We start from the raw sequence: 20,321 nt of genomic DNA on the forward strand, positions 1-20,321 counted from the left end.
GCTGAGAAGGATGGGAAGAAGCACCTGGCACTGGAAATAAATACACCAGTTCTCTGTGCCCTGAGCTAACGTAGCCTTTGAAAACATTTTGTGGTTACCTTGTTTTAAAATCAGTGAGTTATGTTTCTCTCTACACATACATACATGACAAGACATCTGTGCACCTTTATCTGCTTTAGCTGAAATTAGTAATATTTAAATCAAAACCAACAAACCAAAAGCCATGTGGCAGCCAACAGAAAAGAATACACGATGCAGTCCTGAGAGATAAAAATTTATTTATATCTGATCAGCACGTCGTGATATGGTCATAACTCACACAGCTGACATTCCCGTAGCCAAAAGGACTTTTTTCTTTTTAAAAATACATTTTTTTCTTCCCAGCAGGATTTTTTTTTTAAACAAACTTTTAATATGACGCAGGAATGGATTTCCAACAGTGTCTTCTCAGAACGATGACACAGCTGGTAAGCAGGGCTCTCCCACCTGCATCTTCAGTTAGATTTCAGGTTTTTCCTCCCCAGCTCCCCCACCCCTCACAGGAAAAGACCACAAAAAGAAGAGCACAAAGCGCAGCAGGGAAACAAAGAGGTAGATGGAGCTTCAGCCATCGCCACTGGCAAGACACCCTCCTGTGCTCTGAGGAGTTCCTTGATGAGTTACATCTCATGCCGACAGGTGATGCTGCACACGGCAAGTGAGCGCTGTCTCAGGGCTGCAGAACAGATGGGGCTGTCCCACTCCGCACTGCTTCGCCCAGCTGAAGCCGTTTAAGAGCAGACTGCGCTGTTAGATAATGCGTGCGTCTGCCAAACAACTGTGGACTCCCATCTCTCCTAGGTGGCAGCAGCCTGAGGTCAGCAGGGACCTGGGTTCTGCTCCCAGCACCCCCTGAACTCTTAGGAACTTTGAGAGGAATCACTGAAATCCTGTGCAGAAACTGCAGGCGGAGCAGCCACAGTTTCCAGCAGGTACTCGAGCAGAGGAGCACTGCAGGAATTGCTTCCTCCAAACTGCTGCTCCACTCCTCCCCTTACAGCACTGCTGGCACAGAGAGGTTCTTCTGTTTGTCCTTTCCAGAGCTCCATAACCAATGCTGTCACTTAATGCTCAGTTGCACGGTGAACTGTTTTTTCCTCAATATTTGTAGTCTTCATGGCAAGCACAATAGAGACAATAGACTGCATCTATTAGATACAAGCACAACAAATACAACCCTCAAACAAAATCATCTCTGCTATTAAGGATTAGAAGCACGTGAAATAACCTTGAAAAAAAAAATCAACTTTATTTTGTCACCACCCCCACCCCCCCCCCCCCCCCAAAAAAAAATGGGGGAAACGACACCTAATAGTCTCTGAAGAGAAATGCTTCTTCTGGTATCTGCCTGCAGTTCTGAAAGACATCTTGGCGGTTGGAAATACTTGATAAAAAAATCCAATGAAATAATTCTAGTACAATGAATCCAACCACAGCAGCCCTCTGCACAATCACAGAGTAACTGCACCCATTTGTCATACAGAGCACAGCGAGGCTAACACAGGGGAAGGAGAAAACTGGATGCTAACATAAATGCTATCAAGAAAGCTAGCTTTTATCATACAATACAAACAGCAGTGTAGAGAAACTTTGAAAGAACTCACTCCCTGTAAGAGGACAGTTGTTCACTGTATAACTAAACTTCATTATCCAATGCTTAAGTCAAAGATTTAACTTCAAAATACACAAAATCCTTTTAAATCCTTTCTGCATCCAGGCAGAGTCCACAGCTTTTGCACAGAAAAAGTGAAATTGCTCAGAAGTGTTCATAATGTACACAGACTTTTAAAATCAGAGAATAGTTTTGGTTTCACTCTTCCAATTGTTGTTCTTAAAAAAAAAAAAAAAAGCAGTGTGAAAGTTATCAAGTATGCAGTTTTGCAAAATAACCCTTTATTTCGTATGGCTCCATTATTTCCAAACAATACAGTACCCGGACGTGTCATTACGTTGTGTGATTGTATCAGACCAGCACACAGCCTCCAGCCTGCTGTCTCAGAACACACCTGCTCCCAGCTCCAAGTCCCTTTGGTTCCAACACTTTATGTCAAGGCAAAGCAGAGCAGCTGAATCTGTCACACACAGTGATTGGTGTATCTGCATTCACTTGTACAAACAAAGTTGACAGAGTTAACAGCACTTAATGGCAAAACACCCAAAACAATTACATCATTTACAAAAAGATGAGTAACGAGCAGTACCACAGCAGTCATTTCAATGCAGCAAGATGCATCCTGTTTTGAGGCTCAGGGTGGAACAGGGAGAAGGAAGCTCTTAATTTTCAGGGGAGTGAGGTTAATTGTAATCTTTCTTTTCAAAATCTGATGAGAGCAACTGAAAAAAAAAAATCCCCCCTGCAAGATGAAATGTGTGGAAACAGCATCATATGTACAACGTAAGAGAATCTGTAAGGAAGGTACATGCAAAGCGCACTAAAACAGAAGCGCTGCTCATTTTGGAGGGGCAGATATTCTTCTCATGATGAAATCAGTAAGAGCAGGAATTTAAACCGTTGGGACTTGCACTGTTTCCAGTGAAACTTGTTTATGAACAATTAAATAGAGAAACTTACAAATGTTGAGTGCAATCCTGACAGTGAAACGTCTTTATTCACAACAAACTTCAACTGCTGTGTTCTCACTTGTGTGTGCAACAGCTTTCAATTTATTTTTTTCATCCTGTTGTCACTTTATACATTCTTCCATATTATTTCTCCTAACACATATTTAAAATCACAGCAATTAACCATTTTGTGATCAACTGCACGGTTCATAAACATTTTTATCAAATGCAGGTTGAACTCTTCAGGAGAGGAAACCCTTGGCTGCAGCAGCACAACACTTGCCCCAGCTGTACCCCAGCCAATGCCAGAAGGTACGACCCAGCTGGAACCCACAGGGATCCAATGTTTTACAAGCTTGCCTGCCAAGCTCTAGCCTTCACCAGCACACAGTTTTTAGTGCAGAATTTCCCACATAGTGTTTTTCCCTTAACAGAAAAACTTACTCTGTCATAAAGCAGCATTCAAGTTCGTGCTGGGAGGGTACTTTGGACTTTCTTCAGTTTCATTTAACTGTCACCTACAGCAGCTCAGCCAGAGCGAGAGACAACACCACACTCTGCTCACATGTTCCAGTGCAGGCAGGAAAGAAGCCTAAGACCTAATACTATTTACTCAACCTCTCAAAACAACATTCAGTGCTTTCAAACAGATGTCTCACAATAGCGAGAACTATAAAGGAACTAACTGAAAATGCACGGGGACCAGATAAACCAAAGGATTACCTGAAACATTACTATACATTGCTAATTTCTTCAGGCAGTGGGTGAACACTAATTATTGACTGCAATCCATTGGAAAAATACTGCATTGCAAAGAAAAAAAAACAGTATGCTCTTACATGGAGTTTACTGGATCTATTACAAACAGCCTCCTGATGCGAGTCACTGCTGCACAATCTGCTTATATTGTATCACTCCAGTCTGTCCTATCTCACGTTAAAATAGCTGTAAAATAAGGGCATCTCTGTGGCTCTGATCAACCCACTCTGTGGAGGACAGAGATAATTAGCTCACCACCTGCATTTTGCAGTTTTGAGAGTCCGTTTGTGCCCAGGTGCTGCAGTCTAACCACTCACACCTGATGGTGATGGGCTGCCCCAGAACCTGCCTGGAAAAAGGCAGATGAAATACATTCGTTCCATCAGCTGCGATTTAGCAAGAGCAACAGAAAAGAAGTTATGCTCCCTTTTCAAAGCATGCCTCTTCTCAAGTGGATTTATGTTATGGCAGCATTCAGGTATGGGGCCAGGTGTAAGACAGGTGGGTTTTAGAGACAGCATCTTAAATAAAATATTAAGGCTCTATCTAGATAAATGCTGTCCTTTGCCTTCCCACTGCAGTGGTATACATTAGCCCATGAGGGGAATCACAGACTGGGGGAACCTGTCATGGTCTATGGTTTCACAGCCATCACAGAGCTACTTTAAGATAAAACTAATTTCAAAGAGAAAGAAGTGGCAAATTTGACAAAGGGCTTTTCAATTACATCTGGGAAATCAGCACTGCCTCATATTTTACTATGCTCATCCAGTTCCTCCAAAAGAACCACTGACTGTGTTTGTTTCTGCATGCCACCCACAGATTCATACAGCAGGAGAAGGGTGATCAATATCAGTAACTCAGAGCCAAAACAACCGAGGGCTTACTTGGTTCTCAGAAAATCAACGTACAAAAGGCAGCATGCCACACCTCAACTTCTCGCTCTCCTGCTCGTATTTAGAGAGATTAATTTTATTTTAGGAACAGCTCTCTCAAATCTGTGTATAATCACACAAAGACAACGCCAACTAGACCAGCCAGGGTCAGGACACACACTGCAAACTCCCCTTCGAAAGTATCTTGTATTACACATCTGAAAATGGAGCTGAACTTCTGGTTTGCCTTTAAAGTGAACTCATTCTCTCATTATGATTTTTAGCATGCTGGTGAGCTAATTAATACAGCCCTCCATATAGTCACTCAGATGATTTACCACTGCTTTTTCTTTTCTTTCATAGTGATATCCTCACATAGATTCATGGTAGCAATTACACCTACTTTTTTTTTTGTTTTTCAATATGTATTTTTCTAAGAAACTAGTTTTCTTCTGTTATTTCTTAGCAAAACATTAAGATGGTTGGCATTGAATCGTTTAAACTCTCCCACAAGTACATTTAGTGCTGTTGCAACTAGCAGGGGAGAAAAAGGCCTCTAAAAACCACTCAAAGGTCACCTTGGTTGGACTGCAGTATACAAAGTACAAAGGTGGCTAAAAATCACCAGCAGCACCAGCAGGCCTTCAGAAACAGCTGGCATTGCTCTGGCAACTGGTCAATGCATGGCAGATAAAGCTTTCCCCTACTCCCTATGCCTTTCTTTCACTGTATTTTCACCTTTAAAAGTGCATTTAGAAAAGTGACAATGATCAACTAGATGTATTCTGAACAAAGGGAGAAACGGATCAAGTGACAAGTATTTTCCAAGCTTCTTCATAGTATGAGCTACAGGTAGCACACAGAATTCAGTTAGCTGATGGTCAGACCACAGCAGGGATGGGCTGATTCATCAAATATGGACAACTTCTAATCACACTATGATGAGGCAATGCTTTTTTAAGGACCAATTCCTCACAAAACACACCTGAACAGGACCCTGTTGGGGTCTTGGTTTGAGACAACTGCTGACTGGGCAGTGACAAAGACGCCGCCATCAGCTCCGCTGATGTCTCTGGCTCCAGCACAATGAGCTGCAGTAAAGCACACGTTTGTGCAAATGAGGATCTCTACCACACCAATGCTGCACAGACTACTGAAGAGACAAGTTGCTGAGTTTTCTGAGCTCTAACTACAACGCCAAGAAATACTTATGGTGACAGTTTTCTCGTTGCAGACATTCTTCTACGGTGGTTGTACGATTGCACCTTTTGTCCAAATGCTGAATTTGCTTAAGTGTGGGTGAGAGTATACACTTCTTAAAAATACAGACAATTCTTAAAATAATACATCATCAGGTCACTATGTTACTGATCTTCTCCTTCAGTGGAGTTTAACATTTCTCCAAAGAGAGGTAAGAGTCCGTCCAGTATTCTCCTTTTGTATACTCACATTTGCACATACAACATGGTACTCATTCGCAAGAGCCTCGATTCCCACTGTGTCCTCAGGTCCCATTCCACTTTTAAAATAGGCAATGATAAAAATACTGTAAGATGCAGTACCACATACCGCCTGACAAGAATGCAAGTGATTGTATGCCGACAAGCCACAGATTGCTGAGGGTCATCTCCCGAGAAACAGCTTTCGTTTGACCCTGCAGTGGAGGAAAAGCTCCTGAAAATGGAAAAAAAAACAAAAAAACCCACATTTAACGTATCTGCAGCAGGAATACAGGCTGAGTGCATTACTCTCGACTATTGCTGCCTGCCCAGCAGCAGTGCACACAATTAATTGGTTAATTTTGTGTAATGCTGGCAAATTGATCAAACTAACTGGGTTCTCTGTAAAGCTTTACAACTGTTTAGTGATAATTTTGTATACTGTGAAGTACACATATACTCTTCAAGTTTTTTGACTACGAACATCTACACACACATGCGCACACACCATGTAGTGTGACCACATGGTTTTTCTTGCACTAATTTGTAAATGTTGTTTGAACATTCATTACCCAGTCAGTAGTGAAGTGTAAGCAAGGACTTTGATTTGCTAATCTGTTTTCTAGAATGAATTTCTGAAATGCCTATTAGAATTGAGAAGCTTTGGCAGGAGATACATTTGATGATTAAAAAATAAGTCAATTCTCCCCCATTTTGACTTTTTTGACTTAAAGCAGTAAATTTTGACTAACTACTTTGGAGCTTTATCATGATTATGAATGAGTTGTTTGCATATATTTATTTCAGGATATTACATAACCTGTGATGTACGTTAGCAAGGTGTACATAGCAAGGTGTACAAAGCCTAGGTGATATGATCCACTTTTTTGCTGTTAATTCTGAAGAGTAGATGTAAAAACTACACCTACATTATAGAGTCACAACTACTCACAGAAGAACAAAGGAGTGATACAAAGAGTAAAGACACAGCAGCATCAATTCTGAATCTCAGAATCCACCCAATTTGGGCTGTTAGATACTCTCAGCAACTCATCTCTGTGCTTCGCATCTGCAGTTTCTGGAGGAACTGCAACTGAGTACTCAAGATAAAGCTTTTCTTTCTGTATGAATGGTCTTATATTAAAAATCGTGATGAGCCCCTTGTTCTCTCACTCAAGCATATTTTCACATGTGAGCAGATCTGTCACTCCCTTTACTCACCTCCTAGTAGTTTTCACTGCTCACTTCCTATTCGTCCACTCTGTGCTACATTTGCTCTTCTGTGGCCCATTTGTCTTTCCGTACCAACACTGATGGCTGGTTGAACTAACTCTCCTTATCCTGCAGAACTGATAGCAACTGCCTCTTCCCCTTCCTCCTCTCCCAAGCCAACTCATTTTGTTACAAAGAAAGCGATCCTTGACGCTGCTAGACAAGCTAAGCCAAGCACTTTTAGTTGTCCTCCTTCCCCTTCATCATCTTCACTCCTATTACCTGCCCCTCTTCCCAGTTCAATTCATATTTCTCGTGCCGGAATGACTGATCTGTATGCAGAATTTCCAGATGAGGTTTCAGATTTGGTACAGTGGAAAAAGTATTTTTGCAGCACTACTGAAAATACTCTCCTGTTGCCCCATAGGATGACATTGCTTACTTTTTTTAGTTGCATCACACCAGTTGGCTTAAGATCAGAGCACGAATGAGGAGCATGATGTCTTCAACTATTCATTTCCAATTGATAAGCTCCAAGTTTACAGTGTTGGGTTTTTATTTGTTTTACTTAGTCTCCAGGTGCTCAATGTAATGCCATTTGTGTTACTGCTGTGTTCAAGGTTATCCCGCTCAAGACTTCAGAGCAATCACGCGCTTGCCAACACAAGCTTTCCATTAGCTGCTAGGAATCTGTAAACAGCTTTAACTTCATAAATGAAAGGTGGAAAATGTACTACATGAACAAACGTGACGGTTCTGATATTCAAACTTTTAAGGGCTTTTCAAGTTCTTAAATCATACAGATTTTCCCTAGATCTATTGAAGTCCTTGATACTTGGGAATACAGGAAAAAAGAAAACAACCAACAATTGTTTTAGGCTTAGATTTTTTCTTCTTTCCAATAAAAATACATCAGAAAAGAGAATGTACAGTAAGAAGGTACTGGTGATAATAGCAGTGACAAGCTTTTGACATTTCAAGTAGAATTAAGTGTCACTCCAGCTTAAAACTAATAGTTCTCTTCAGACAACGTGTCAGTAAAGAGCTGAGCCCCGGGAACTGTTGGGATCCCCTTCATGGGAGCTGCCTGCGGTTTTCTGCAAACTGCAACAGCTGCTTTTCAGTAAATCATGGCAGCAAAAGAGAATGCAACCAAGTTCTCAACTGACATAAGTGGTAGTAACTTTTAAGTTATGGTAATTTATGCCTAATAGCGTTCTACATCACATCATTTACATTTCTGATGTCTTAATTAATTCCTGCTTATTACATTGCTAAATTATAGCCAATTATCCTATTTTTGAAGCAGTAAGCCTGATGATATTCATTACGCTTTTTAAAATTCTGGTCTAGTTAGATTTTTAGGTACAATCATTTTATTTTAGTGGCATTCGTGAAGTAATGTCTCAACAACATGAATTCCTGACATCCTGTTGACTACACCTTTAAGCAGATTCACAAAGTTATTTGTCTAATATGTGCATTTAGATGCGATGTATATAATAGGGTCTGACTTTTGCCATCCCTGATAGCTGAAGGCAGCAGTATTTCATACAGCACAGTGTATCTCTGGTTGTTAGAGAATTCAAACTTCCTAAGTGCTAAGTTGGTAAAATTAAGCAAATTGGAATCAGAACAGTTTTTGCAATAAATCATCCAATAAAAATAGCATCTTTGTTTTAGCACAGTCACTCTGAAATACTAAACTCAGCTGATCCAACAGACTTTCTTTTCCTCAGCAGTTGTGGTAATCACTAAGAGATTTGTTCTTTCTTCAAACACAAGTTGCAGTATTTCAGTTGGAGTCTCCCTACTCAGTCAATATTTTATAAACTTTTCTGTATGCCTAAACAAAGCCATTTTTCCCTCTCAGATTTTTCTTTTTCATTTTTATATTTTAATTTCCTCTGGTGTATACTCTGAAAACACACACCCCCATTAAATAGATGGGAAAAAGGAGGCTTTAGGAAACACTTCACCAGCTCAAGTACTTACTTGATGTTTTAAATGACATTATTTGCCATTATCCCTTCAGTAATGTTATTAATGCCTTACATTTATTTAGATCTCTCTGATCCTTCAACATCCAAAGTGTGTTACAATAGAGACTCAGTGCACCTCACAGCAAGGAGACCGGCAGGCACAGCACAGGGCTGGCACACAGACTCCACAGACCTCGTGCTATGTAATTCATGCAGACCCTTCCAATAACATATTTCTGTTTTGCCTAACAGGAAACAGAAGACAACTAGGATTCTGTATTACACTTACAGACTACTTAGACCAGTTTTCTCTAACAGTACAAGTGTCAGAGGAAGATGCTAAACAGCAACACAAAGATCTAATAAAATTTGCCTCACATAAGAGTCCTTACTTAATCACTTTTAATCAAGAATTTGCTCATTATTTAAACCCTGAATATTCCCCTCCAAATGTAAACTCTGACTTCTTTTATTGTGCATGTGAGTGTTCACTGCCTCTCTGAATCTTGCTAAAACATTCCCCTCAATGAAAGCCTCTGGCAGCAAGTTTCACAGCTGAGCTGTTGGGGAAAGAAAGGGATTTCCTTAACTCTAGTTTTCATGTCTCAGTTTCCAAATGTCACCTGATTCTCATCTTAGCCAGGCAAATGTTTCCTGAATATTTCTCAGCATAAGTTCCTTTGCTGTGTAAAAATGTCAGTAACTGTATGTTCTGTGTTCATGTCCAAAAAAAAAAAAGCATACACATTCTTAAGTCATCTTGAAATCCTTGTAAGAAAAGACATCATGAAAGCGTAATTCTCTTAGCTAGACGCTTTCCTACCTGTTTTATAGAAATGGGTCAAGAGATCCTCCTTTTCAATGAATCGTTGATACAGCCATTGTGAGAGAGCTTCGGGCTCTGCAGGTACATCTTTAATTGGAAAAATCCTACCGAAGAAGAAAAACACAATTCATTCTTTCGTTTTTTTCACAGAGCACATAATTATTCAGGATGAAAGAAAGGAATGGTCCAGGCTACCAGCCAGATGCTCACAGGAGACATCTGTATTTTAAGTCTGCATCAAATACAATAGCGCAGCATTTGATAGAAGCAATTGTACACCAGGTCTGTTTAGAAAAATTCCATGTCCAGGACAGAATTCACTAAGATACGTGCAGAGAGAAACTCCCAGCAACCCACTGTACCAACAAAATACAGTTTTGAAAAAAGTCTTACAATTGTGAAACCACTGCAGCAGACTCAAAATGCCCTTTGGTATATTTAAGAGATGCTCTGTATCGCTGTGTTCCACTGGGAGGCCACTGGAGAAGAAATATGTGCATCAGGCTAGCCTGAAAAAAAACCAGGCCTGGAAACGTAAGACCTTTACATGAGCTTTCTCTTCCCAAGAGAACTCCCAGTTAGCCTGTCATCTATGCTATGTTTTGCTTCTGTTAGTAGATTTTTCTTTCTTTTTTAAAACCTATTCTAAGAAGAATTTGTGATACCAACTCAATCATATGTAAGTGTCTGGATAGACAAGGGAACAGTAAGCAGAAATAATGGATGTTCTGAAGAATGCTCTTCTTATTTTCACAGTTTTCAACATCCCTGCTTGACTTGTTGCTAAGTCATTTGTACCTCCTCCTTTCATGAGTTTTTTCACGAAAAAATAAGCTGCAATGAAGGAGACAAGCAGCAAAACATTGATCTGATCAATGAATAAAAAGCAATGATGCTTTGGCATACAAAGAAAAATTCATTATAAGGAGGTGAACACTTATTTACCCACTATAGCATCAATCAGCGTTAACTCAGTTCTGTAGCCTTTGTATCAATTCTGCTTACAATGTTTTCAAAGAGTTCTCTGTGCCAGAGGTTCAAGAAGGGTTGGGAGATAGCTGGTGGTCCAGTAAACAGCTGAAGCTCTTAAATGTGTACATTAAGAAAATGAAAAAGACAGGTAACAAATAATCTTACCTTGAAGCTCAGATGTTACAGAGCCACAAATTAAACCACAAAAAGGCAAGTGAAAAACATCCCCATGGAAAAGGGACTATCTTTGTTGAGGGCTTACAGACGGCCTCCCTGTCCCCAAGTACTACTGCACTGCCAGGCTCTATTTTTACTCTCTCCTTCCTATCTGGTGTGAAGAGATAAAAGGCCTCAGCAACTGAATATTGCATTTCACAGTGTATTTTTGAAGGACAGATGCTCACTTACACACGTTTGAAGATAGTTAAGAATTAACAGAACGCACGTGTGGGCTCAGGACAGAAGTCTAGGATTACCTGGCCTCACAAGCATTTTCCAACTCCATAACCTCATTAAGCCCAATATTTTTCCAAAAATATACTCATTGGTCTGAAAACATTATCACAGCAGCTAACAAAATGCACGTTAGAAACTATTTATCAGCTGGCACTTCCATGGAGTAACAAAGCAGTGTAAGTGATAAGAGAATGGTGGAGCGCAGCATACCAGCCTCCTGCTGGAGTCCATCCAGGTCCATGTATGAGTCCCCACAGTATTGGAATGCTCTGAATACAAACTCAAACTTTTAAGAAGGAGCCCCAGTTACACCCACTTTAAATGAGCATAGAGAACAGCTAGTTTTCCAATTATGCTACACTGGCTGTTATGATTTATCAGTGATAAATCTGTTTATTTTAAGTATTTTCAAACATAGTATTAGATTATCTAGGTTTGTTTACTTATTTTCACAAGCACAGCATTCTTATTAATTAGAGATTAAATGTCTAAATCCTCAAATTCTGGAAACTGAACACACTGCCATGTTCTCAGCTCCTCAGACAGCTCCTTTAGGATCATGTTTTGAAAGGAGTTCAGGACCAGGAAAGCCAACTGAGAAGGTCCTGCGTTACCAAACTCTACGCAGATGATCCAAAACCAAAGGATGAAAGTGCTACTGACTGCAGCAGCTTCATTACCAGCCACTAGCTGCAGATCTGCCAGCTGCAGCCTTCAGAGACACTCCTGTGTCTCTCATTCTTTCATTAAGGGTGAGCTGAAGAAAATAGCTGCAGCTGTACCTCATGCTGTGAGCCCAGAGATCCTCCCCTCAGCTCAGCCACACTTTTATTCCATAAAGTTTTCAGAACACATCTCAGATTGAAAAGGGAAAAACATTTATTTTACCATTTTTCTCTGAGCTTCAGTGACTGACAAAAGGTACCACTTTTTTCCATCTGCAAAACTTTAAGGAAATCCAATGATCACAAAGCCAACCAGATACATAATGAGAGCAGAAAAAATCCTCTTCCAGAGCATCAGATAAACAAGAATTGGTTTCAAGAATTGATACAGCATGAATATCTGAATAAATCAGTTGTTTAAGGTAACAGCTAAAGCACTGAACCAGCAGCCTCCAGCACCTGCTGCCTATGTTCTACCCAGCCCACATTGGTTTCTCTGCAGGGACTTCCCTGGCTCTCCCCACCCTGGGCCCAGCTGGCTGCAACACGGCTGACAGAGCTGAGGGGATTCTGTAAAGGACTCTCCAAGTGGATGCTTCTTCTGGTTCCCAAAACACACAACAGCTAATTAGTCCCACGTTGTTAGCATTACCGTGATAAACAATCTATGCTCTTCTTGCCTAGAGTACTGTTCTATCTGTGGCATCGTGCACAAACACAAACAAGCCTACCATAACATTTATTTCTCCACCAGCAGGAAAAAAACATAGTTCCACCACCATTTGTACCACATTTCTCAAAGACAAAACTTCCTCTTGAGCAGCCCCAGCATGTCATTATTTTGCTGTTAGTTGCTCCAAGATTAGAAAAGCTGGACCAGCAGACAGAAGAATGGCTCACAGGGCAGAGGGTGCCATCTACTTCTGAAGAGACTTCACACAGAAGTCGTGTTGTACTGCCTTGGGCTTCAAGTTTCCTCAGGGGAACTTGCCCTGTGAGTGCCCATCCCTTCTGAATGCTGCACCTCAAACTCACCATGAAGTGCGTGGCTCGCGCAAAGAAACTAAAGCTCTTAACTTTTGCTACATTCTTCCCTATCCTTGGACGCAGAAGAACAGGATCTGTAAGTACAGTTACCTTCATCAGTGTAATCTGCATTCTTGTGTTCCTGGCACCAAAAATTGCTTGCCCTCATTCAACAAGGATGCAGTTGGCAGCTGTCCCGCATTCTGAACAGAACATTCCCTTCAGGAGGGCCTCCTCCACCCAAAGCAGCAGCCTGCCAGCCCCTCTCACCTGTGACAGTGCTGCTCAGCCCCTGCAGTCATGCCAAGCACCCAACCAGATGGCAAGGGGTTTGCTTTCCATCACAGAGGAAAGAGCAAAACAAAGAGGAAGCAGAAATCCACCTGGTACTGACAGATTTATCATTAACGTCAGCAACATCTGCACGTCCCAATAAACGTATTAAGATTACAAACCAAATAAAACAATTACTGTGATATTTTGACACACAGAGAGGTGGAAGAGCCAAAAGAGCTTTATGGAAAAAAACAACTAGCTGCAATACCTGCAAAAATACACTGCAGAAAGAAAAGAACAGGAGGACACAATGAGGATAATTACATTAGCCTCTACAACTACAGACCAATTTAATGACACATTTCAAGATACTGTATGCTTGTTCTTAAAAGCTAACAAATAATTCCCAGAAATATGGCATTTTCAGGAACATATAAGCCATATTAAATAGTCCTTATCAGAGACAACCTCGAATTCTGTATTAAAATGGAAGACGTTCACAGATTGTCTTACTAATTGTCTTTCATCATCTGTCTTGTCTTGAACTAAATTTACTACCCCCTACTCTTTCTAAACTTCACTTGCTGTTCCAATGGCTCTTCAGTGTGATGGAGGTCATTGGTATGTCTCAGACACCTCCAAAAATGAGTTACTTGCATAAAAAAAGCATATTAAAATCTACTGCAGACCTGGATGCCCTTCACAGATATTTCTGCAAAACTCATTCAGCGACCACAACATATTCCATTTTATTTATAGCTAAGAGTCTAAGCTTATTTTAATAAATCTGTATTCACGAAGACACAGAAAAATACTTCCTCGGTAGTTGAAAGCTTGTTTCAACAGCAGCACAGTACAGAAGCTGGTACGATAAGGAAAGGTGACACAGTTCTTATCTGCATTACGGCACCAGGACAGCTGAGCTGGCTCAAAAGGAAGTGGTGCCTTCATGCAGTATGAGCACAGCTACCTGCTCTGCTGGAATGAGGGCTGTGGCTGGCTGTGCTCTGGGCTCTGCACCACCCTCACTGGAGCACCGGGCAAGAAGGGATATGATCATACGAGGTGGGGAAGCTAATGCAAAATGAGCCCTAAGCCATTCTTCACTGATTTGCTCCTTCCATGGTGCTCAGCGCCCTAACAGATGACCTCCCTAATTTCCCCCAAACTCCAGCAATGTTTGACCTGGAAAAAGTTACTGAAATATTCTCCTTGATTCTTAGTTTCTGAAAGCAAAAGCCATTTTTCAGCACTGGGAGTTTTGAGGAAAGTCTGTCACGGTCAAATTTAATTGAGATCTCACACCTTTGTGTTTTGAAGCTTAGCTTAATAATGAGCTTTTTGGAAGTAACTTGTACAAGAAATTGGTGAAAAGCAAGCTTTAACTCTTCTTCCAAAATTCAAGCTGTCAACCAAAAATGACCACAGGATTAAAATGAACTTTCTCTGCCATTTCCATCAAGCATCTAGAAGTGAAAAAATGAGGCTGGTCACTGTGTCCTCTACACTCCTGCTGCTGCTCCCTAAGTAGGATTAAAGAGAGACAGACCTGTATAAAAGGACAAGCTACAAGAAAAGAAAAACACCAGATCTGAAGACAGCAAGGCATAGACTGCTTGTGACCAAGAGGAACAGCAGACAGCATCGTGAGAATGGCTGGAACAGAGGCAGCTCTGCAGCAAGCTCTTCCTCTGCTTCATAATGAGCAGCACAGAAAGTGATATAAGCAGCAGTAGGAAAGCAAAATCATTTTAACTGGCACACAGTCTTTGGTGGTGGGGTGTTATATCGTTTTTGTTGTTGTTTTCCCCAGAACAACTTCTGAGTAAGATCTGACACAGCAATGAGGTCAAGCCATCACCACATTTGGATGTGTGAGGACATGACCTAGGAGGCTCCCGAGAGTCATGAGGGAGCTCATGTTGGTAACTTCAAAAATAAGCTCTAATAAATCGGTGTCAGTGCACTGACTCTCAATTATCTGCCTGCTCGATGCTGGGGAAGGTTTGGTCAAGTGACAGCAGAGCTGTACTGTTTTCTTTCCCTCCAGAAACCCTCTGGGAGAGTAATTTTATTTCTTACTCTTTCCTCTCCAACAGCCCCTTTCCCAAGGACTTTGCAGGTTCTCAGTGGTGTCAACAACTTTGTTCAAATCACAAATTCTCATTTCAAGTGATTAAAACACTGAAGGCATCCATAACATCACAAAGAAAAGAACTGATCACTTGCTGATATGTCCTGAATGGAACCTAACTGAAAAGCAGTAGAGAAAGATGATGCAGCGTGAGTGAACTCACCTACACCCACCATTCAGTTGCTTTCTGCTAATTCTGCCATCAATAAATATATCCTTTACATATAACAGACTTTTAAAGGTGCATGAAGATATCTAAAAATAAGTTTGATTATCATATTGGAGGTGAAAAACTCATTTTAGACTGCAGCTGTAGTCCCAGATACATTAAAAGTTCTTAGCATATCAGAGATGAATGATATGGTAAGCCTAAGAAATGGATAAAAATGATGCAACGGTTTTCTAGAATAGAATTATTCTGGGTAATCAAAGAGAATCAAAGAGAAGAGCTGCAGAAGAACCTGACAATGCCTGCAGATGGAATAAAACGTACCAGATAAAATGGCATCTCATACAACTTAGGGTATGTGTTCACTTTGAGGAACTTGAAGACAGATTTCTATAAAAAGCAGGACTGACTCAAACATGGCTGTGGAAAACAGCTCCAATGAGCATCGTGTACTGCACGCACATCGCACAAAGTCACTCCCAAGGGATCCACACGAGGAGATCTGAAAGCTTACTGTAAAAGCCCAGAAGCTGAGTTGTTGACAAAAGGGAATCAACACAAAAATCACACAATTTTGTGATAAAAATGTGATGAACCATATCCCTCAGTGCAACATTTCCACATTTCTTGAATACCTCCAGGGACGGTGACTCCACCACCTCCCTGGGCAGCTTTTGCCACTGCCTCACCGCTATTTCTGAGAAGAAATGTTTCCTAATACCCAACCTGAACCTCTCCTGATGCGACTTGAGGTCATTAGCTCTTGTCCTGATACAGCTTCCCCAGGCACAAACCAAGAAAGCTCCTGAAAGCAGGATTTGTTGTGACTTCTTGTCCTAGCTGCCAGATTTTAACACTTTTAGAGAGAAAATCATTTTGGTACCATCTGTAGTGGACACCAAACTACTTCTTTTACAAAAAGATCTGAGTTACGCAGTGAGCAAAATCACTAAGTTCACTAAAGTAAACTGCAAGCTAAATTTAAAAAAAGTAATCCAGTGGAAGATCAAAGGAGAAGCATCTTCCTTTCATCCCCAAGATACATGGTGTGTTGTTACTCACATTTCTGATAAGGAGAGGGAGGCTTTAGATTGCTGATTGTTTCACAACACACAGGTAGGCTGCTTTATACATCAGAAAGCCAAATATGTCATCTAGGTATTACACTCTTATGAAACATTAGCGATAGGATTCCTTTATTTGGTTTGATAATGGTTTGGAACAGATTCTCAATGGAAGCATGTAAAACTAAAAGTCGTCTTGGATTAGATGGACCTCCTCTTTCACCTAAGAGCATCTGCTGTTTTATTTTGGCTAATACAGACAAATAATTATAGGAGCTAAATAGACTCCCAGCCTTTTCACTGAACCACACAACTGCACTGTTGAGATTATCAAGCAGAAGTGGAGAGCTGGAATACGTGACCCTCCAGGACTCTGATATTTGCAAAAGCAGCATTTATTCCCTCCACTCCCCTTCAGAAACAGTGCCATTCCTCTTGGTCAGGGTCTCCTACTCTGTTCAAGCTGCTCCAAACTCCAAGGAGCAGGGCAGCCTCAGGTTTACCTCAGAAAGCTGCACATTTTCCAGGTGATAAAGCCTGTGGCACTGCTATGGAAAAAAAAAAAGCTCTCGTGTTATCAACCTCCAGACTCTGTATAGGGCCTGTAGGAATCTCCCTGAAAAAAAAAATCACTCCTTCAGCTGCTGATCATATGGTGACTGGAGAGGGTAGAGGAAGAAGCTTGGGGAAGAACTAGAAGCAGCAGTAAGGGAATTAAGTATTTGCTAGCTACTGCCAAGACACAGTCATTAAAAAAATACCTAAAAACATCCATATATACTCCATTACTATATTTAAACCATCAGACAGTAGGAAACATTCTCAAGGTGCTAAGGCAGACCAAACTTTTCAAAAGAAAGCTGTGTTTATACACTCAGTTGCCTAAACGTGTAAGAAAAAAAAGACACTGCTGCTGACTTCCTGTATCTTGAAATATACTGTTATTAACTTCTGAGATGGCTTACTTCTTGTTGTTGTTTGTGTTTTGTTTTGGTTTGTTTTTTTTTTAGTTCACTGTAAGAACAGAAGGTTTATTTCCTACCTGTAGTGTACATGTGTAACTGTTGGTTGTCGGTAGCCAAGAATCCAGGTTTGGATGTCTATAGGTTCACCTTTGGGATATGCAATGGTTGCATCTATCACCCACTGGAGACCTTTTGGTTTGCTCTCTAGGATTAAGAAGAAATATTGTATTAAAATTCATCAGAAAGTGTATGCCACTTGATTTGATAGTTATTCCATTTTTAGATTACTTTAAAAGAGGTATGAGGCACAAATAAAGCTTAGAAAAGTGACAAAATAAGACAGCTAAGAATCAAATCTAGATCCAAATCATTACACAGCACAAAAATATTCTTACAAGCTTCAGCAAGATTCAGATTTCATTTTCATGGCTGTTTCTGTTGTGCGTATGTATTGTAGCACACAGAAATCAGCAACTCTGCTCTTTGGTTGCAGTCATATAACACATTGGCTCAAATCTTAGGTGCCTCCCCCATTTCCCAAAAGAAGAACTTCAGCATAAAAATCCAACAGCTTTGACCCACAACAGCCATGGAGAGCCCTTTGGGCAACTGCCTCACTGCTGGGGTGCGGCAAATAGATGGTGACTTATGTTACACAACACAGAGGGATTTTCAAAGGCAGTTAAAACAAAGCAGAAGACCCCAAAGGTTCTTAAATAGTTGGGTTACAGGTGAAAGAGGAAAAAACAGACACTGTGCTTGAAAGGCAAGCAAGCAATGAATAGGAAAAGATGGTCAGTGTTCACAATGGAGATTCCATCCATGAGGCCTCTGTCAGAATGACTGACCCCAGTGTGTGCCCACGCACTTACCAAATACTCAAAATGAGGAGGTGAAAATGATGCATCAAATCTAAGCCGCAATGTTAGTTACTACCAGCAATAGTCAAGGACAGACAGCCTAGCTGTGACCTCTCTCTGCTCTTTTGTCAACCCATCTGGCACATCTTCAACCCACAGATTTGCCAAGAGGGAGAGCAGCATACCTGGAAGGCGAGCCAAGGAGGGGGCACGGTGCCAGACAGCATTTGGAGTTCAATTGTCAATTTTATTTCTGTTCTGGGGGGACCAGTCATGCCTTGCACCTGAGGTCACATTATGCTCAGGCTTGTAGAGTAGTATAAGTTTACATCATACCCAGCACTATCGTACAGAATTTTTAAAAAGCTGAATTTAAAAAGCTGATGATTTTAAAAACAGTCATCTGTTGGCAGAAGTAAGAGCTGTTATGTAGCAGTACACAGTGCAAGACTCTTCAAGCCTGCAACTGAGACACCTAAAGAGGAATGACCCTTCATGCAGAGGAGTCCTCCCTTGCCAAGTGTTGGGTTCAGGAGGAAAGTGGACCAGGCATATGGAAGATGTCCATTGGAGAGCTAAATCAACAGACAGAAGCACCTGTCTGGCTCAGCTTAGGAAATGTGTGACACTGGAAACGGTCAGAAACTAGGAGAATATGAGAGAAGTACAATAGGAGAAGCACGATGTACATTTGCTCTGTTCGTGGCTCTCCTGCAGTATGCTCTTAGAACCACAGAGAGGATTTGGGGCTAGATAAATGTATGGTCTTGTCCAAAGTTGCCATTCAAGTTTTACTGCACACACAAAGAAAACTGCAGCACAGACTGAGGCACACTAAGAGCTGCAGTTATTAACACCAACTGGGGCATACCTGACCTGACAAGGACTGACTCACAGGTTCCTACCTGTATTGCATCCACATTTAATTTAATTAAGCACAAGAAGCCATGTACAGCAACACTATCGCCTGTACCTATCAAATATTTTAAAAAGCAAGCAGTGCTGCCACAGTGTCTAACCAACAATGGGGCTGTACCACTTCATTCCAAATGCAGATGTGCTCCCTGAGTCAGGCTACACAGTATTTTGCAATACTTAGCTCAGAAGTGAACATCAGCTAGCAATATATGGCTCCAAAATGTGATAATGTGATAATACACAGGTCAGGCTGAAACACTGTTAGAAAATGCTGACAGGCACGCAAAGTGAGGGCAGAAGGTACCAGCGGAGGCTCCAGGCCAGGACCATGGCAGTGGTTGTCATGTCTCTCGTAAGAAAAGCACTAAGTGCAGAGTCCTTCATTTTAAAAGAAGCAATGTATTAGAGAAAAGCCAATATGAAATTAATAGTAAACTCACAGAAGTATTCATTTGGAAATGGATTTCAGAACAAGGCCATTCCATTTATCATTTTCCCAGATGTAAAGAGAGAATGGACGAAGACAAGTAAATTGTCTGAGTGAGCAACAAAGATCATTAATTGTAATTAAAAAGTGCCAGATGAATATGGGAGCATTATCTTATTATTTACAGTAAAGTGTTTTTAAATAGTCTATTAAATATTTAGCTACTAATTCAGACTGTTCTTTCAGTGGATAATGGTTCAAACTTCTTTATGGGAAGACTACTGTGGCCCTTCTTAGTGCTGATTTCTTACCTTCTACCTTATGTGGGGCAGAGCTGCTGCATGCATTCTCACATCAGCTCCAGCCTCACCTCCAACCCCTTCCAGTGCAGGGAAAAACCTGCCTGACAGTCTACCAGGAACCCCACATTCAAAACGCAAAGTTGTGAATGTTCAGTCTCCAGAAGTAAGCAGGTCTTTGGAGCAAGCAGGTCTTACTGCAGCCACCTCCACAGGCAATTTACAAAGACACATTATCAAATCACAGTCACTGACATATTTCAGCATACCCTGGTTTAAAATAAGCCTTGCATAATCCATCCAACCTCTCATGCTGTTTAAAAAAAGCTTAAATCACCAAGGATTTGGAGAAAATTAATTTTGAAATAAATCTCACTGTCCTCTCTAGGTGACATC

At 41.0% G+C, this 20,321-nt stretch overlaps 1 protein-coding gene and 2 long non-coding RNA genes across 3 annotated transcripts in view; 2 read left to right on the forward strand and 1 right to left on the reverse strand.

Annotated features, from left to right (window-relative positions):
* LOC125689323 (uncharacterized) overlaps positions 1 to 17,492 on the forward strand; it is a 34,539-nt gene extending 17,047 nt beyond the window's left edge. Inside the window, exon 3 of the long non-coding RNA XR_007375197.1 lies at positions 9,845 to 17,492. This is a non-coding gene — a long non-coding RNA (uncharacterized LOC125689323). The remainder of the gene's footprint in view (positions 1 to 9,844) is intronic.
* Positions 1 to 20,321, forward strand: part of LOC125689325 (uncharacterized) — a 249,516-nt gene that overhangs the window by 114,526 nt on the left and 114,669 nt on the right. The window lies entirely within an intron of this gene.
* Positions 390 to 20,321, reverse strand: part of LPGAT1 (lysophosphatidylglycerol acyltransferase 1) — a 59,918-nt gene continuing 39,986 nt past the window's right edge. The window contains exons 7-9 of the mRNA XM_048936304.1: positions 17,499 to 17,625; positions 9,692 to 9,798; positions 390 to 5,909 (exon numbers count right to left, since the gene is read on the reverse strand). Coding sequence (XP_048792261.1) covers positions 5,758 to 5,909; positions 9,692 to 9,798; positions 17,499 to 17,625 — 386 coding nt within the window. The 3' untranslated portion in view covers positions 390 to 5,757. The remainder of the gene's footprint in view (positions 5,910 to 9,691; positions 9,799 to 17,498; positions 17,626 to 20,321) is intronic.

Source organism: Lagopus muta, chromosome 2 (genome assembly GCF_023343835.1).
Source record: "Lagopus muta isolate bLagMut1 chromosome 2, bLagMut1 primary, whole genome shotgun sequence".
Classification (NCBI taxonomy): Eukaryota; Metazoa; Chordata; class Aves; order Galliformes; family Phasianidae; genus Lagopus; species Lagopus muta.